General features: G+C 43.4%; 1 protein-coding gene across 1 annotated transcript in view; it reads left to right on the top strand.

Moving 5' to 3' along the window:
• tyr (tyrosinase) overlaps positions 1-13,707 on the top strand; it is a 72,903-nt gene that overhangs the window by 19,191 nt on the left and 40,005 nt on the right. Inside the window, exon 2 of the mRNA XM_078545748.1 lies at positions 9,100-9,316. Within this exon, the coding sequence (XP_078401874.1) occupies positions 9,100-9,316 (217 nt within the window). The remainder of the gene's footprint in view (positions 1-9,099; positions 9,317-13,707) is intronic.

Below are 13,707 nucleotides of genomic sequence, written 5' to 3' on the forward strand. Positions count from 1 at the left end.
GTATTTAGACCATAAATAAACTTTTTGTGACAGCATTATTGCAAATGCAACCTCCCCAACAGAAAAATCACTATTTAAATTGTTGACTCTCATTCCTGCATGTAGTAAATTTTTACTAGAAATTTTAAAAAAATCAAATCTTAAGCTTTTATGGGTGTGAAATTCATCAGGGGCAGAATGGAATGTTGAATGGTTACACAGTGTTCTAATTTCAGTTCCATTGAAGTATCAGGACTCCAATTTGGAATGTCTCTGCCTGTGTCAACTGTGAGTTTGCAACATAACTGCTGAAAGTGAAACGGGTTCATAGCGCAGTCAAGGCTTGGCAAAGTGGTTTATTATATATGTAATGATATTGCAGTAAATCTCCCCCGTCCCTCCCCCAATTATTGCGTATTGACAGCAGTAAGAGGAGGCGGGGCAGGATTTTTATTTATGTATCTGTTTATACAGACAACTCATAAACCTAGAATCAACTCGTGCCACCCGGCCAGCTTTCCGTGACATCACTTCTACTGATGTCTCCTGGAATATATCCAGCCAGAGTTGGCAACTGTAGTTATGCACCAGATCCCTAGTTATGTACCAGATCAGCAATCTTGAAGTTTGGACTGAATATCTAGATATGAGTTCCAATCCTACTCTGCCTACTCTCAACCATTGGCAAAATGGTGGAAGTTGTCATCAACAGTGCTATCAAGCATCAGTTATTCACCAACAACATGCTCACTGATACTCAACTTGGGTTCTGCCAAGGCTACTTGGCTCCAGACCTCAATATAGCCTCCATCCAAACATAGGAAAAAGTGCTGAATTCCGGAGGTGCAGTGAGAGTCATTTTCCATGACATCAATGCAGCATTTGACTTAGTGTGACATCCAGGAGCCTTATCAAAATTGAAGCCAATGGGAACCAGGGGGAAATCTTTCTACTGGTTGGAGTCATACCTGGCACAAAGGAAGATGATTGTGGTTGTTGGAGGCAGTCATCTCAGTCCCAGGACATCACTGCAGGGGTTCCTCAGGGTAGTGTCCTAGGCCCAACCATCTTTAGCTGCTTCATCAATGCTATCAAGCGGCACTTGCTTAGCAATAACCTACTCACTGATGCTAAGTGTGGGTTCTGCCAGGACCACTCAGCTCCTGACCTCATACAGCCTTGGCTCAAACATGGACAAAAGAGCTGAACTCCAGAGGTGAGGTGAGGGTGACTGTCCTTGACATCAAGGCCTCATTTGACCGAGTGTGGAGCCCTAGCAAAACTGGAGTCAATGGGAATCAGGGGGGGAAACTGGTTGGAGTCGTACCTAGTACAAAGGAAGATGGTTATGGTTGTTGAATGTCAGTCATCTCAGCTCCAGGGCATCACTGTAGGGTAGTGTCCCAGGCCCAAACATCTTTAGCTGCTTCATCAATGGTCTTCCTTCCACCATTAAGCTAGATTGTTCACTGATAATTTCACAGTGCTCAGTACCATTCACAACTCCTGAGATAATGACTGAGTCCCTGTCAATGTGAAGAAAGACCTGGACATCAATCAGGCCTGGAATGATAAGTGGGAAGTAACATCACACTGCACAAATGCCAAGCCATAACAGAGTGTTTAACTACCTCCAGTTAACTTTCAAAGGCATTGTCATGGCTGAATACCCCACCATCAACATCCTGGGGGTCACTATCGACTTAACTGAACCAGGCATGTAAATATCATAGCTACATGAAAAGGTCAGAGGCTGAGTACCATAAGGTGAGCAACTCCCCGAAGCTTTTCCATCATCATGAACATTTACCTTTGGGGAGTGAGGCAGAGAGGAGTGGCATTGCAGAAGAAACACAGACTAGGGAGTGGGTCAATAAAACCCGATGAGCAAGCCTACAGTCTTACCTTCTGGGAGAGAGACGGATTGGAGAGAGCACACAGGAAACAGAGTGGAGAGCAGATAAAGCCTGAGATGTGAAGCCTACAGCACTTACCTTTGGGACAGAGGCAGAAAGGTCCAGGAGCATCCTGAGTTTGAAAAAAATGAGCAGTGACATCAGAGGAAAGCTATAAGTTGATTGGCTGGCGAGTATTGCTGCTTAAGGGTTGAATCTAAACAACTGGGAGTTTAACAAACACTAAAAACATTAACTATTAACAAGTGACGAGTGAGTAGCTGGTGAGTCTTATCTTCTATTTTTAAGTAAGGTATTTTACCACTAGTGAGGTGCATCAAGTATAAACAGGGTTTATCAGTATTAGTAAGGTTTATTACCAGTAGTAAGATTTATTAGCAGTAACAAGGTTATTACCTAATAAATAGAGAAGTGGCCATGGCTGCTCCAACCTCAAGAGTGCACATCCTGTGATATTTGGGAACTCCAGAATGCTTCCCAGGTCCTGGATAACCATTTATGCAGGAAGTAATGGCAGTTGCAATAGCTTGAGCTCCGGGCTTCGGAACTTGAGCACCAGCTGGCATCACTGTGCTGCATCTGTGAGATTGGGAGATTCATGGATAGCATGTTTGCAGATGTTGTCACCCCACAGCTCAAGATTATGCGGAGGGAGAGGGAATGGATGACTACCAGGCAGTCAAAAAAGAGCAGGCACATGGTGCAGGAGTCCACTGAGTGCATCCCACTCTCTAACCAGTACTCAGTTCTGAATACTGATGAAACTGATGGTTCATCTGAGGAATGCAACCAGAGTCAAGCCCATGGCACCATGGGTGAATCACCTGTACAGGAGTTACAAGAAAGACTGGAAGAGCAATAGTGATATGTGATTTGATAGTTAGTGGAATAGATAGGTGTTTCTACAGATGAAAATCCAGGAGAGTATGTTGCCTCTCTGGTACCGGAGTTAAGGATGTCACTAGCTGCAGAGCACCCTGGAGGGGGAGTGTGAACAGCCAGCAGTCATGGTCCACATAGGTACAAATGACATAGGCAACGACAAGAGGGATGTGGTTCTGCAGTCAGAATTTAGGGAGCTAGGTAGGAAATTAGCAAGCAGGATCTCAAAAGTAGTAATCTCTGTATTACTCCCAGTGGCACGTGCAATTGAGTATTGAAACAGGAGGATAAAGCAGGCGAATGGATGGAAAGATGGTGCAAGAGGGAGGGCTTTAGATTCTTGGGACTGAGGTGGGCCAAGTGGATCAAGTGTCAGTGGGATAACATTTAGGAAACAGTGATCATTGTATCATAAGGCTTAGTCTGCCTATGGAAAAGGACAAAGAAAAATCCAGAGTAAGAATAATTAACTGTGGTAAAACTAACTTCAATGGGATAAGAACAGGTCTGGGCCAAATAAATTGGAGTCAGATGTTGGGTGGAAAATGGTAGCTGGACAATGAGCTACCTTGAAAGGACAGATTGTGCCCAAACTATCAATCTATGTTTTCTCGAAAGGTAAAGGTAGGGCAAATAAATCTAGAGCTCTTTGGATGACAAAAGAGACAGAAATTAGGATAAAGAAGAAAAAGCACATTTATGACAGATGTCAGGTAGAAAATACAATTGAGAATTATGCTGAATATAGAAGGTTCAGAGGGGAAGTGGAAAAGCAAATAAGCAAAGAAAAGAGACTGCCAGATAACATAAAAGAGAATCCCAAAGTCATCTTTAGACGTGTAAATAGTAAAAGGGTGATAAAAGGAAGAGTAGGGCTAATGAGAGACCAGAAAGGGATTTATGCATGGAGACAGAGGACATAGCTGAGGTATTAACTAAATGAATACTTTGCATCTTTATTTACTAAGGAAGAAGATACCACCAAGGCCAAGATGAAAGAGGAGGTAATTCAGACACTAGAGGGGTTTAAAATCGATAAGGTGGAGATATTGGATAGGCTGTCTGTATTTAAAGTTGATAAAGCACCAGGACTGGATGAGTTGCATCCAAAAATACTGAGGGAAGTTAGAGTGGAAATTGCAGAAGCACTGGCCATAATTTTTCAGTCTTCCTTAGACTCAGGGGTGGTGCCAGAGGACTGAAGGATTGCAAACATTACACTCTTGTTCAGCAACTACAGGCCAGTCAGTTTAACTTCAGTGGTGGGGAAACTTCAAGAAACAATAATTCAGGACAAAATTAATAATCAAATAGACAAATGCAGGTTAATTAAGGAAAGCCAGCATGGATTTCTTCAGGGGAAACTCTATTTAACTAACTTGCTGGAGTTTTTTGATGATGTAACAGAGAGGGTTGATGAGGGTAAGAAGAAGGCAGCTCAACACCACCTTATTAGGGATTGGCAATAAACGTTAGCTTTGTCAGCGATGTCCCCAACCTGTAAATGAATTAAAAAACACAAGAATTATGTTTAAAAATGTATAACAAAATGGCCACACATGCTAACAGTAGACTGAAGGTTATGTGGTTTATTGCCTGGAGGTCAATGCACATGTCCCCTGAAAGGGTTTAGCAAGTTAGCAAGAAAAGTCTCAGAGACAATGAAGTGTTTTTTGGTTCTCTTTAATCAAGCAGGAATTTGAGTGAGAGACACTATGCAACATATTTTTTATGTAAAATTCTTCTAGCATGCAACTATCACACTTGCTAAATGTACATCATATTCATACTGGGTTGATCAAAATGGTTTCTTAAAACAAAAATAAAACCGTTATAAATAGGTGGAAATGTAACAATCAATAAAATGCAAACAACAAAACAGATGCCCATTTAAAAAAAGTAATTAAATCACTCAAAATGTTATTTTGTAAATCATTTTGGTTGCCATCATTAGGTATCAAAGGGCAGCCATAAAAATAAAGTTTCTAATATCAGGGAACACATTGAAAAATTAAATAATTCATATCAATATAATTAAACCTACATATACTGTTGACTTTGGAAGGTTTGCTTTTATTCATATAAGATAAAAGCAAAATACTGCGGATGCTGGAAATCTGAAACAAAAACAAAAATAGCTGGAAAAACTCAGCAGGTCTGACAGTATCTGCGGAGAGGAATACAGTTAACGTTTCGAGTCCGTATGACCCTTCATCAGAACTAAGAAGTATAGAAATGAGGTGAAATATAAGCTGGTTGAGGGGGGTGGAACAGGTAGAGCTGGATAGAGGGCCAGTGATAGGTGGAGGCAAAGAAAAGATTGCCAAAGATGTCATCGACAAAATGACAAAGGGGTGTTGACGGTGGTGCTTTTATTCATGTTTTATTTCAAGGCCTGTAGGTAAAAAGTCTGCATTTAGAATGTTGCCGCTTTGTCAGGTCCTTGAACAAAGAGAAACAATGACAGCACTGGAATGTACCAATGTTACCTTTTGCATGTCACAGAGCTGGTAACCTACAACTCCCTATATACTCGAGTGCTAATGTATGTGTGTCTGTGTGTGCGTGTCAGTTAGGTTGGCTACAACACCCAGAATGTATTTAAGGCTGCCTCTTTCTCCCCTTAGTCTTTATTAGATATGGAAATTGGCACATAGAATCAATAGGTTTTCTGTCAATCATAAAGAAACTCTGGTGTTATGAAGGCATACCCAGATTTTCGGACTGTATAAAGAAAATAATTATCTCAGATACAACTTTCTGATTTAAAATCAGATCTAGGAGAAAAAATATTCTTGGAACAAATCATTTTCATTCACTGCATTCCTGAGACGAGTGTTATAATCCCCAGCTGAGGTTACCACTGGACAAGCCTGATCACAGGGTGGAACCCAGCTTGATAGATCCTAACTTTTGTTTTTGTTTGTTTAGATATATGGAGAGGGGCGACTGAACAGAGTCACTGGAGTCAGCTAATGAACTTTTAACAAAAGCATAAAACATTTATTAAACAAGAAAAGATGAACTATATTACAATACTCCTTCACCCACAATTATACCTTTACAGATATATACAGATTTGTAAGGATAACACAAGTTACAAAAGCTATCTTATACTCTAATGTCCACAGTAAGTACACAGACCATGTAAACCAATAGGCAACTGATGGTCAGACACACCGCACTCTGAAACAAGTGACAGATGCCTCCTCAACCAGATGTTATGGATTTCTCCTCAACTCCCCCCTGGCGCTTGTCACCGTGAACCAACCAGTCTCACTGAACTCCGTCTTTCACACAATGGTTTCCAATCTCCATTCTCCAAGAGCTCACTTTGGAATCTTCTCCCAAACCAAGGCTTTCTCTCAAATGCCTTCCGCAAGGGTTCACCTCCAGGGTTTCGAACTCTCCTTCTGATGTTCCTCTCCCCTGGGTCACCACATGCATTCAAACTGTCTTCCATGAACTCTATTTAACTGACTCAGCTGTTAACAGTACAACATTGCTTCACATGCCCATAGCAATGGGTTACAGACCTTCAGTTGTCTCTTTGGACCTTCTGGCTTTTTGCAAGCTGTTCTCACCTTAAATCTGCTTTCTGCAACTTTTGTCTCTTTAAATCACGAGCTTGAAACCTTTCTCTCTAACCCTCATTCTTAACTTCATTTAACAGGACCTTTTCCAGATTTCTGTCCTTCCCTTTGACTAGAAGGTCTTCTTGGGACTTTTTCCTGTTCCACTCCCCTGGATTTATGGGGACTTTCTTCTTTAGCTTGGGACTGGCTATCTGCCCCCTTTGCTCCAGTGTCTCCAGGCAGCTATTTTCAAAACCAACTGAACTCAAACAGCTTCCAAATCAAACTGCTTTCTAGTTTCTTCTGTGTGCATATCTGTGGGAGGCACCTGCCTCTCTGGCCCCTGTTGCTAGGCAACAGCCCAGTTTCTCTACTCTTGTTTATTTAACTTAGCTGCAACAGTCATAAGACTCTCATTAGAAATGCAGGCACCTTTTGAAGTGAAACTAAAACTCAATTTGACCTTTTGTTAACACAGAGAAACAGAAATACAAATCAAACTTAAACAATAAAGCTAAAACTCATTCCTATCACCCACAAATACAAATATAACTTACCTAAACAATCTCTATTTCCTTACACTAGTAAAGGTGTAAGTCAATGATTCTCATGAAGCCTTAAGATTTTTAAATTAGTTTTAATATGCTATTTCCATTAGAACTTCCTGGATCCTTTGTTGTGCTCTATTAACTGCCTCCCCTTACTGTATTATATCCCTATATACCTTATGCTTCTTTTCTTGGTTTCCTTTCCATCATTTTTCCCTCTGTCTACAATCATATGCTCCTTGGCTCCCTCACGTCAAATCCCTCCCTGCTGTGCTTTCTGACTCATCTTCTCATGACCCTCTCCACTGTGCACCAGTGCCCACTTCTCAATGAAACCATGCTAAGATCATGCTAAAGATGAAAATCACAGACTGATTACCCATGAGTATCCATACTTTGAAGGATTATGGTTACCATTGATTTTAGTTCACCTGTGGTATCCTGGGAAAATGATCTCAAAACGAGTTCACAACCTATGTTTTAACCTTTTTTTCTATATAAAAATGAGTTACCTTTAATGAGTTATCTATTAGTGGCTTCTATGGGTATTTACTACCATCATTCATCAAGCTTTCGCCTTCACAAAGGGAAAGCTTCAAGCCTAGCAAACAGCAAGCCATGGCACAATCAGCAAATACCCAGTAAGTTTTTGTCAATCACAAAAAAATTCTAGTGATTATAGATGCATTAGCATTGTGGAGTATTTAGTCCACTATCTCTGCCAGACAGTAAACTGCATTGCCCCAGCACACTTCCGAGATAGTGTGACAACTCCAGGAAGTTGAGTAGAGCAGAAGCACTCAGCCCTTCGAGCCTGCTATGCCATTCCATGAGGTCACAACTGATCTGATTGTAACCTCCACTCCACCCTCCCGCCTACCCCCGATAACCTTTCACCCCCTTACTTATCAAGAATATATAGCTCTGCCTTAAAAATACTCAAAGACTCTGTCTCCATCACCTTTTGAGGAAGAGAGTTCCAAAGACTCTCAACCCTCTGAGAGAAAAAAAGTCTCACCTCATCTCTGTCCTAAATGGGCGACCTCTTATTTTTAAACAGTGGCCACTTGTACTAGATTCTCCCACAAGAAGAAACATCCTCTCCACATTGATCCTGTCAAGACCCCTCAGGATCTTATATGTTTCAACCAAGTAGCCTCTTACTCTTGTAAAGTCCAGTGGGTATAAATTTAGTATGTCCAACCTCTCCTCACAAAACAACCCTTCAATCCAGATATTACTTTAGTAAACCTTCTCTGAACTGCTTCCAATGCATTTGCATCCTTCCTTAAATACGGAGACCAATACTGCACACAGTACTCTAGATGTGGTCTCATCAATACCCTGTATAACTGAAGCATAATCTCTCTACTTTTGTATTCAATTCCCCCCACAATAAATGAAAACAGCTTTACTAATTACTTTCTGTACCTGTACACTAACCTTTTCTGATTCATGCACTAGAACACCCAAATCCCTCTGCACCTCAGAGGTCTGCAATCTCTCACGATTTAGATAATATGCTTCTTTTATATTTTTCCTGCCAAAATGGACAATTTCACACTTATCCACATTATAGTCCATTTGCCAGATCTTTGCCCACTCATTTAACCTATCTATATCCCTTTGTACCCTTCTTGTGTTCTCTTCACATCTTATTATCCTACCTATCTTTGTGTCATCAGCAAATTTAGCAACCATACCTTTGGTCCCTTCATCCAAGTTGTTTACATAAATTGTAAAAAGTTGAGGCCCCAACAACAATCCCTGTGGCACACCACTCATCACATCTTGTTAACCAGAAAATGACCCATTTATACCTACCCTCTGTTTCCTGTTAGCCAGCCAATTTTCTATCCATGCCAATATGTTACCCCTACACCATGAGCTTTTATTTTTTGTAATAACCTTTGATATGGCACCTTATCAAATGCCTTCTGGAAATCTCATTACAGTACATCCACTGGTTCCCCTTTATCCACAGCACATGTTACTTCTTCAAAGAACTCCAATAAATTGGCTAGACATGATTTCTCTCTCACAAAACCATGTTGATTGCCTGATTACCTTGAATTTTTCCAAGTGATCTGCTATAAAATCTTTAATAATTTCTTCTAACATTTTCCCTCTGACAGATGTTAAGCTAAATGGTCTATATTAGTGAGAAAATCCATATTTTATGTCTTATATTTGGCACAGGTAATTTGCACCAGGCCAGAAGAATACAATCGTCGTGAGGTTTTGTGTGATGGTGTTCCTGAGGGACCCATTCAACGTAATCCAGGCAACCATGATCGAAATAGAACCCCAAGGCTTCCAATCTCAGCAGAAGTGGAATTTTGTTTAAATCTGACGGAATATGAAGCTCCACCCTTTGATAAGTTTGCTAATTTTAGCTTCCGGAATACTTTGGAAGGTATTTTGTTTATGTGTTCTCTTTTTTAAAGTTTGTATGTCCTTTGGGAAGTGTGGAGATCAATTTCTTTGTACAGCTCATCAAAATGACTTTGGCATGCCTGGCTAATGTTATTTGTTTATAACCTGAACAACGATGTTCTTTTGAAGTGTAACTTTCTGGACAAGGAATATCAGAAACAATCTGTGTCTATGTGGGAAAAATCCAGAAAAAATTAGTAAAGAGTTCGATATTGGTTTCACTGAGGTTAAAACAATTAGTATTGTTCTTGCCAGGACCACCACTCTAAATAGCACCTAATGTGCATCTAAAACAGTCCATCTAATTAAGATGCTCACCATGCACCTCCTACAAAAAAATTATACATTTTTTTTAGCTGTTTATAGTTGTATATAGGCTGGTATTTTACTGGGCTTGGCGGGACAGGGGAGGTGGAACCAGAAGTGGGTGGTGAAGGTACCCCCTCTTCGACCCATGTACCCATTGACATCTCACGTTGGCCAGCCAATTAACAGTCGATGGAGTTGGAGACCACTCAGCAGCCAGAGGCGGACATTGAGGTGGCATCTGCATTGTCACCTGACATGTATGGAAGTACTGGTGCCATGTTTAAAGAGCCACCAGCACCTGAGCCCTGACCCAAATGCTTTAGCGATCCACCAGCAACCATCCTCTGAGTGCTCAGGCCTGCAAGTTTGCAGCAACCACTGAACCCCCCACCTCCATCCAGCAACCACTGACCACCCCCCCCCAGCAACCAGTGACCCCCACCCAGCAACCAGTGACCCCCCCCCCCCCCCCCCCCCAGCAACCACTGACCTCCTCAGCAACTACTAACCAACTGCCCAGCAACCAGTGACCCCCCAGCATCCAGCATCCACTCACCACCTCCTCCTGCGCCCCGCCCCACCAAGCATCCAGGATACAACATCCAGTGATCCCTCCAGCATCCAGTGACCCCTCCAGCAACCAGTGACCACAGACCCCTCCAGAAACCAGTGACCTCTCCAGAAGCTAGTGTCCCCTTCAGCTTCATGGGGAGGCAATGGCGTAGTGATATTGTTGCTGCACTAATAATCCAGAGACTCAGGGTAATGCTCTGGGGACCCGGGTTCAGATGGTGAAATTTGAATTCAATAAAAGTCTGGAATTAAAAGCTAATGATGACCATGAATCTATTGTCGATTGTTGTGAAAACCCATCTGGTTCACTAATGCCCTTCAGGGAAGGAAATCTTCCGTCCTTACCTGGTCTTGCCTACATATGACTCCAGTCCCACAGCAATGTGGTTGACTCTTAAATGGCCGAGCAAGCTACTAAGTTGTAACAAACCACTACAAAGTCTCAAAGGGATGAAACCGGACGGACCAACCGGCATCGACCTAGGCACCGGAAACGACAACGGCAAACTCAGCCCTGTCGACCCTGCAAAGTCCTCCTTACTAACATCTGGGGACTTGTGCCAAAATTGGGAGAGCTGTCTCACAGACAAGTCAAGCAGCAGTCTGACATAGGCCGGGATTTTCCAGCGCCATCGCGGGCGGGACCCGTCGCGGGCGAGGCGGAGCCCCAGCCAGAAGTCCATTGACTTGTGGCAGGACTGGAAGATCATGGTGGCAGGCAGGTGTGGAAAATCCCGCCCATAGTCATACATAGGGAATCATACCTTACAGACAATGTCCCAGACATGACCATCACCATCCCTGTGTATGTCCTGACCCACCGGCAGGACAGGCCCAGCAGAGGTGGCGGCACGGTGGTATACAGAGGAGAGGGAGTTGCCCTGGGAGTCCTCAACATCGACTCCAGACCCCTTGAAGTCTCAAGGCATCAGGTCAAACATGGGCAAGGAAACCTCCTGCTGATAATTATCTGAGACCCCCCTCAGCTGACAAATCAGTACTCCTCCCTGTTGAACATCACGTGGAGCACTGAGGGTGGCAAGGGCACAGAATGTACTCTGGGTGAGGGACTTCAATGTCCATCACCAAGAGTGACTCGGTAGCACCACTACTGACTGAGCTGGTCGAGTCATAAATTACATAGCTGATAGACTGGGTCTGTGGCAGGTGGTGAGGGAACCAGCAAGGGGGAAAAACACACTTGACCTCATCCTCACCAACCTTCCTGCCACAGATATCCATGAGAGTGTTGGTAGGAGTGACCACCGCACGATCTTGTGGAGATGAAGTCCCGTCTTCACATTGAGGATACCCTCCATCGTGCTGTGTGGCACTATCACCCTGCTAAATGGGATAGATTTCAAACAGATCTAGCAGCTCAAAACTGGGCAGCCATGAGCGCTGTGTGCTATCAGCAGCAGCAGAATTGTACTCAACCACAATCTGTAACCTCATGGCCCAGCATATCCCCCACTCTACCATTACAACCAAGCCAGGGGATCAATAAAGAGTGCAGGAGAGCATGTCAGGAGCAGCACCAGGCATACCTAACAATGAGGTGTCAACCTGGTAAAGCTAAAAAACAGGACTATTTGCATGCCAAACAGCATAAGCAGCAAGTGATAGACAGAGCTAAGTGATTCCATAACAAACAGATCAGATCTAGTCTCTGCAGTCCTGCCACATCCACAATTAAACAACTCACTGAAGGAGGAGGCTCCACAAAAATCCCCATCCTCAATGATGGGGGAGCCCAGCATGTTAGTGCAGAAGATAAGGCTGAAGCACTTGCTACAATCTTCAGCCAGAAGTGCCAAGTGGATGATTCATCTCGGCCTCTTCCAAGGAGTCTCCAGCGTCACAGATGCCAATCTTCAGCCAATTTGATTCATTCCACATGATATCAAGAAACAGCTGAAGGCACTGAACAATGCAAAAGATATGGGCCCTGACAATATTCCAGGAATAGTACTGAAGACTTGTGCTCCAGATTTTGCATCGCACCTAGCCAAACTGTTCCAGTACAGTTACAAGACTGGCATCTACCCGGCAATGTGGAAAATTGTCCAGGTATGTCCTGTACACAAAAAGCAGGACAAATCCAACGAGACCAATTACTGCCCCATCAGTCTACTCTCGATAATCAGTAAATTGATAGAATGATTCATCAACAGTGCTATCAAGCGGCACTTGCTTAGCAATAACCTACTCACTGACGCTCAGTTTGGGTTCCGCCAGGACCACTCAGCTCCTGACCGCATTACAGCCTTGGCTCAAACATGGACAAAAGAGCTGAACTTCAGAGGTGAGGTGAGAGTGACTGCCCTTGACATCAAGGCCTCATTTGACTGAGTGTGGAGTCCTAGCAAAACTGGAGTCAATGGGAATCAGGGGGAAAACTGGTTGGAGTCATACCTAGTACAAAGGAAGATGGTTATGGTTGTTGGAAGTCAGTCATCTCAGCTCCAGGGCATCACTGCAGGAGTTCCTCAGGGTAGTGTCAAAGGCCCAACCATCTTCAGCTGCTTCATCAATGACTGTCCTTCCATCATTATGTCAGAAGTGGGGATGTTCACTGATGATTGCACAATGTTCAGCATCATTCGCAACTCTTCAGATACTGAAGCAGTCCACGTTTAAATGCAGCAAGACCTGGACAACATCCAGGCTTGGGGTGATAAGTGGCAAGTAACATTTGCACCACACAAATGCTAGGCCATGACCATCTCCAACAAGAGAGAATCTAGCCATCGCCCCTTGACATTCAGTGGCATTACCATATCTGAATCCCCCGCTATCAACATCTTGGGGGTTACCATTGACCAGAATCTGAACTGGACTAGCCATATAAGTACTGTCTACAAGAGCAGGTCAGAGGCTAGCAATCCTCCTGCGAGTAACTCACCTCCTGACTCCCCAGAGCCTGTTGACAATCTACAAAGCACAAGTCAGGAGTGTGATGGAATAATCTCCACTTGCCTGGATGAGTGCAGCTCCAACAACACTCAATAAGCTTGACACCATCCAGGACAAAGCAGCCCACTTGATTGGCACCTCATCCACAAACATACACTCCCTCCACCACCAACGCACAGTAGCAGCAGTGTGTACCATCTACAAAATGCACTGCAGGAACTCACCAAGGCTCCCTAGACAGCACTTTGCAAACCCACGACCATTAGAAGGACAAGGGCAGCAGACACATGGGAAAACCACTAGCTGCGACTTCCCCTCTAAGCCACTCACCATCCTGACTTGGAAATATATCGCCGTTCGTTCACTGTCGCTGGGTCAAAATCCTGGAACTCCCTTCCTAACAGTGTTCTGGATGTACCTACACCACATGGACTGCAGTAGTTCAAAAAGGCAGCTCACCACCACCTTCTCAAGGCAACTAGGAATGGGCAATAAATGCTGGCCCAGCCAGCGAAGCCCACATTTCTTGAATGAAGGAAAAAAAAACTCCAACGACCCTTGACCCCTCCAGAA

The sequence above is a fragment of the Cetorhinus maximus genome, chromosome 7 (assembly GCF_964194155.1).
Source record: "Cetorhinus maximus chromosome 7, sCetMax3.hap1.1, whole genome shotgun sequence".
NCBI classification, from domain to species: domain Eukaryota; kingdom Metazoa; phylum Chordata; class Chondrichthyes; order Lamniformes; family Cetorhinidae; genus Cetorhinus; species Cetorhinus maximus.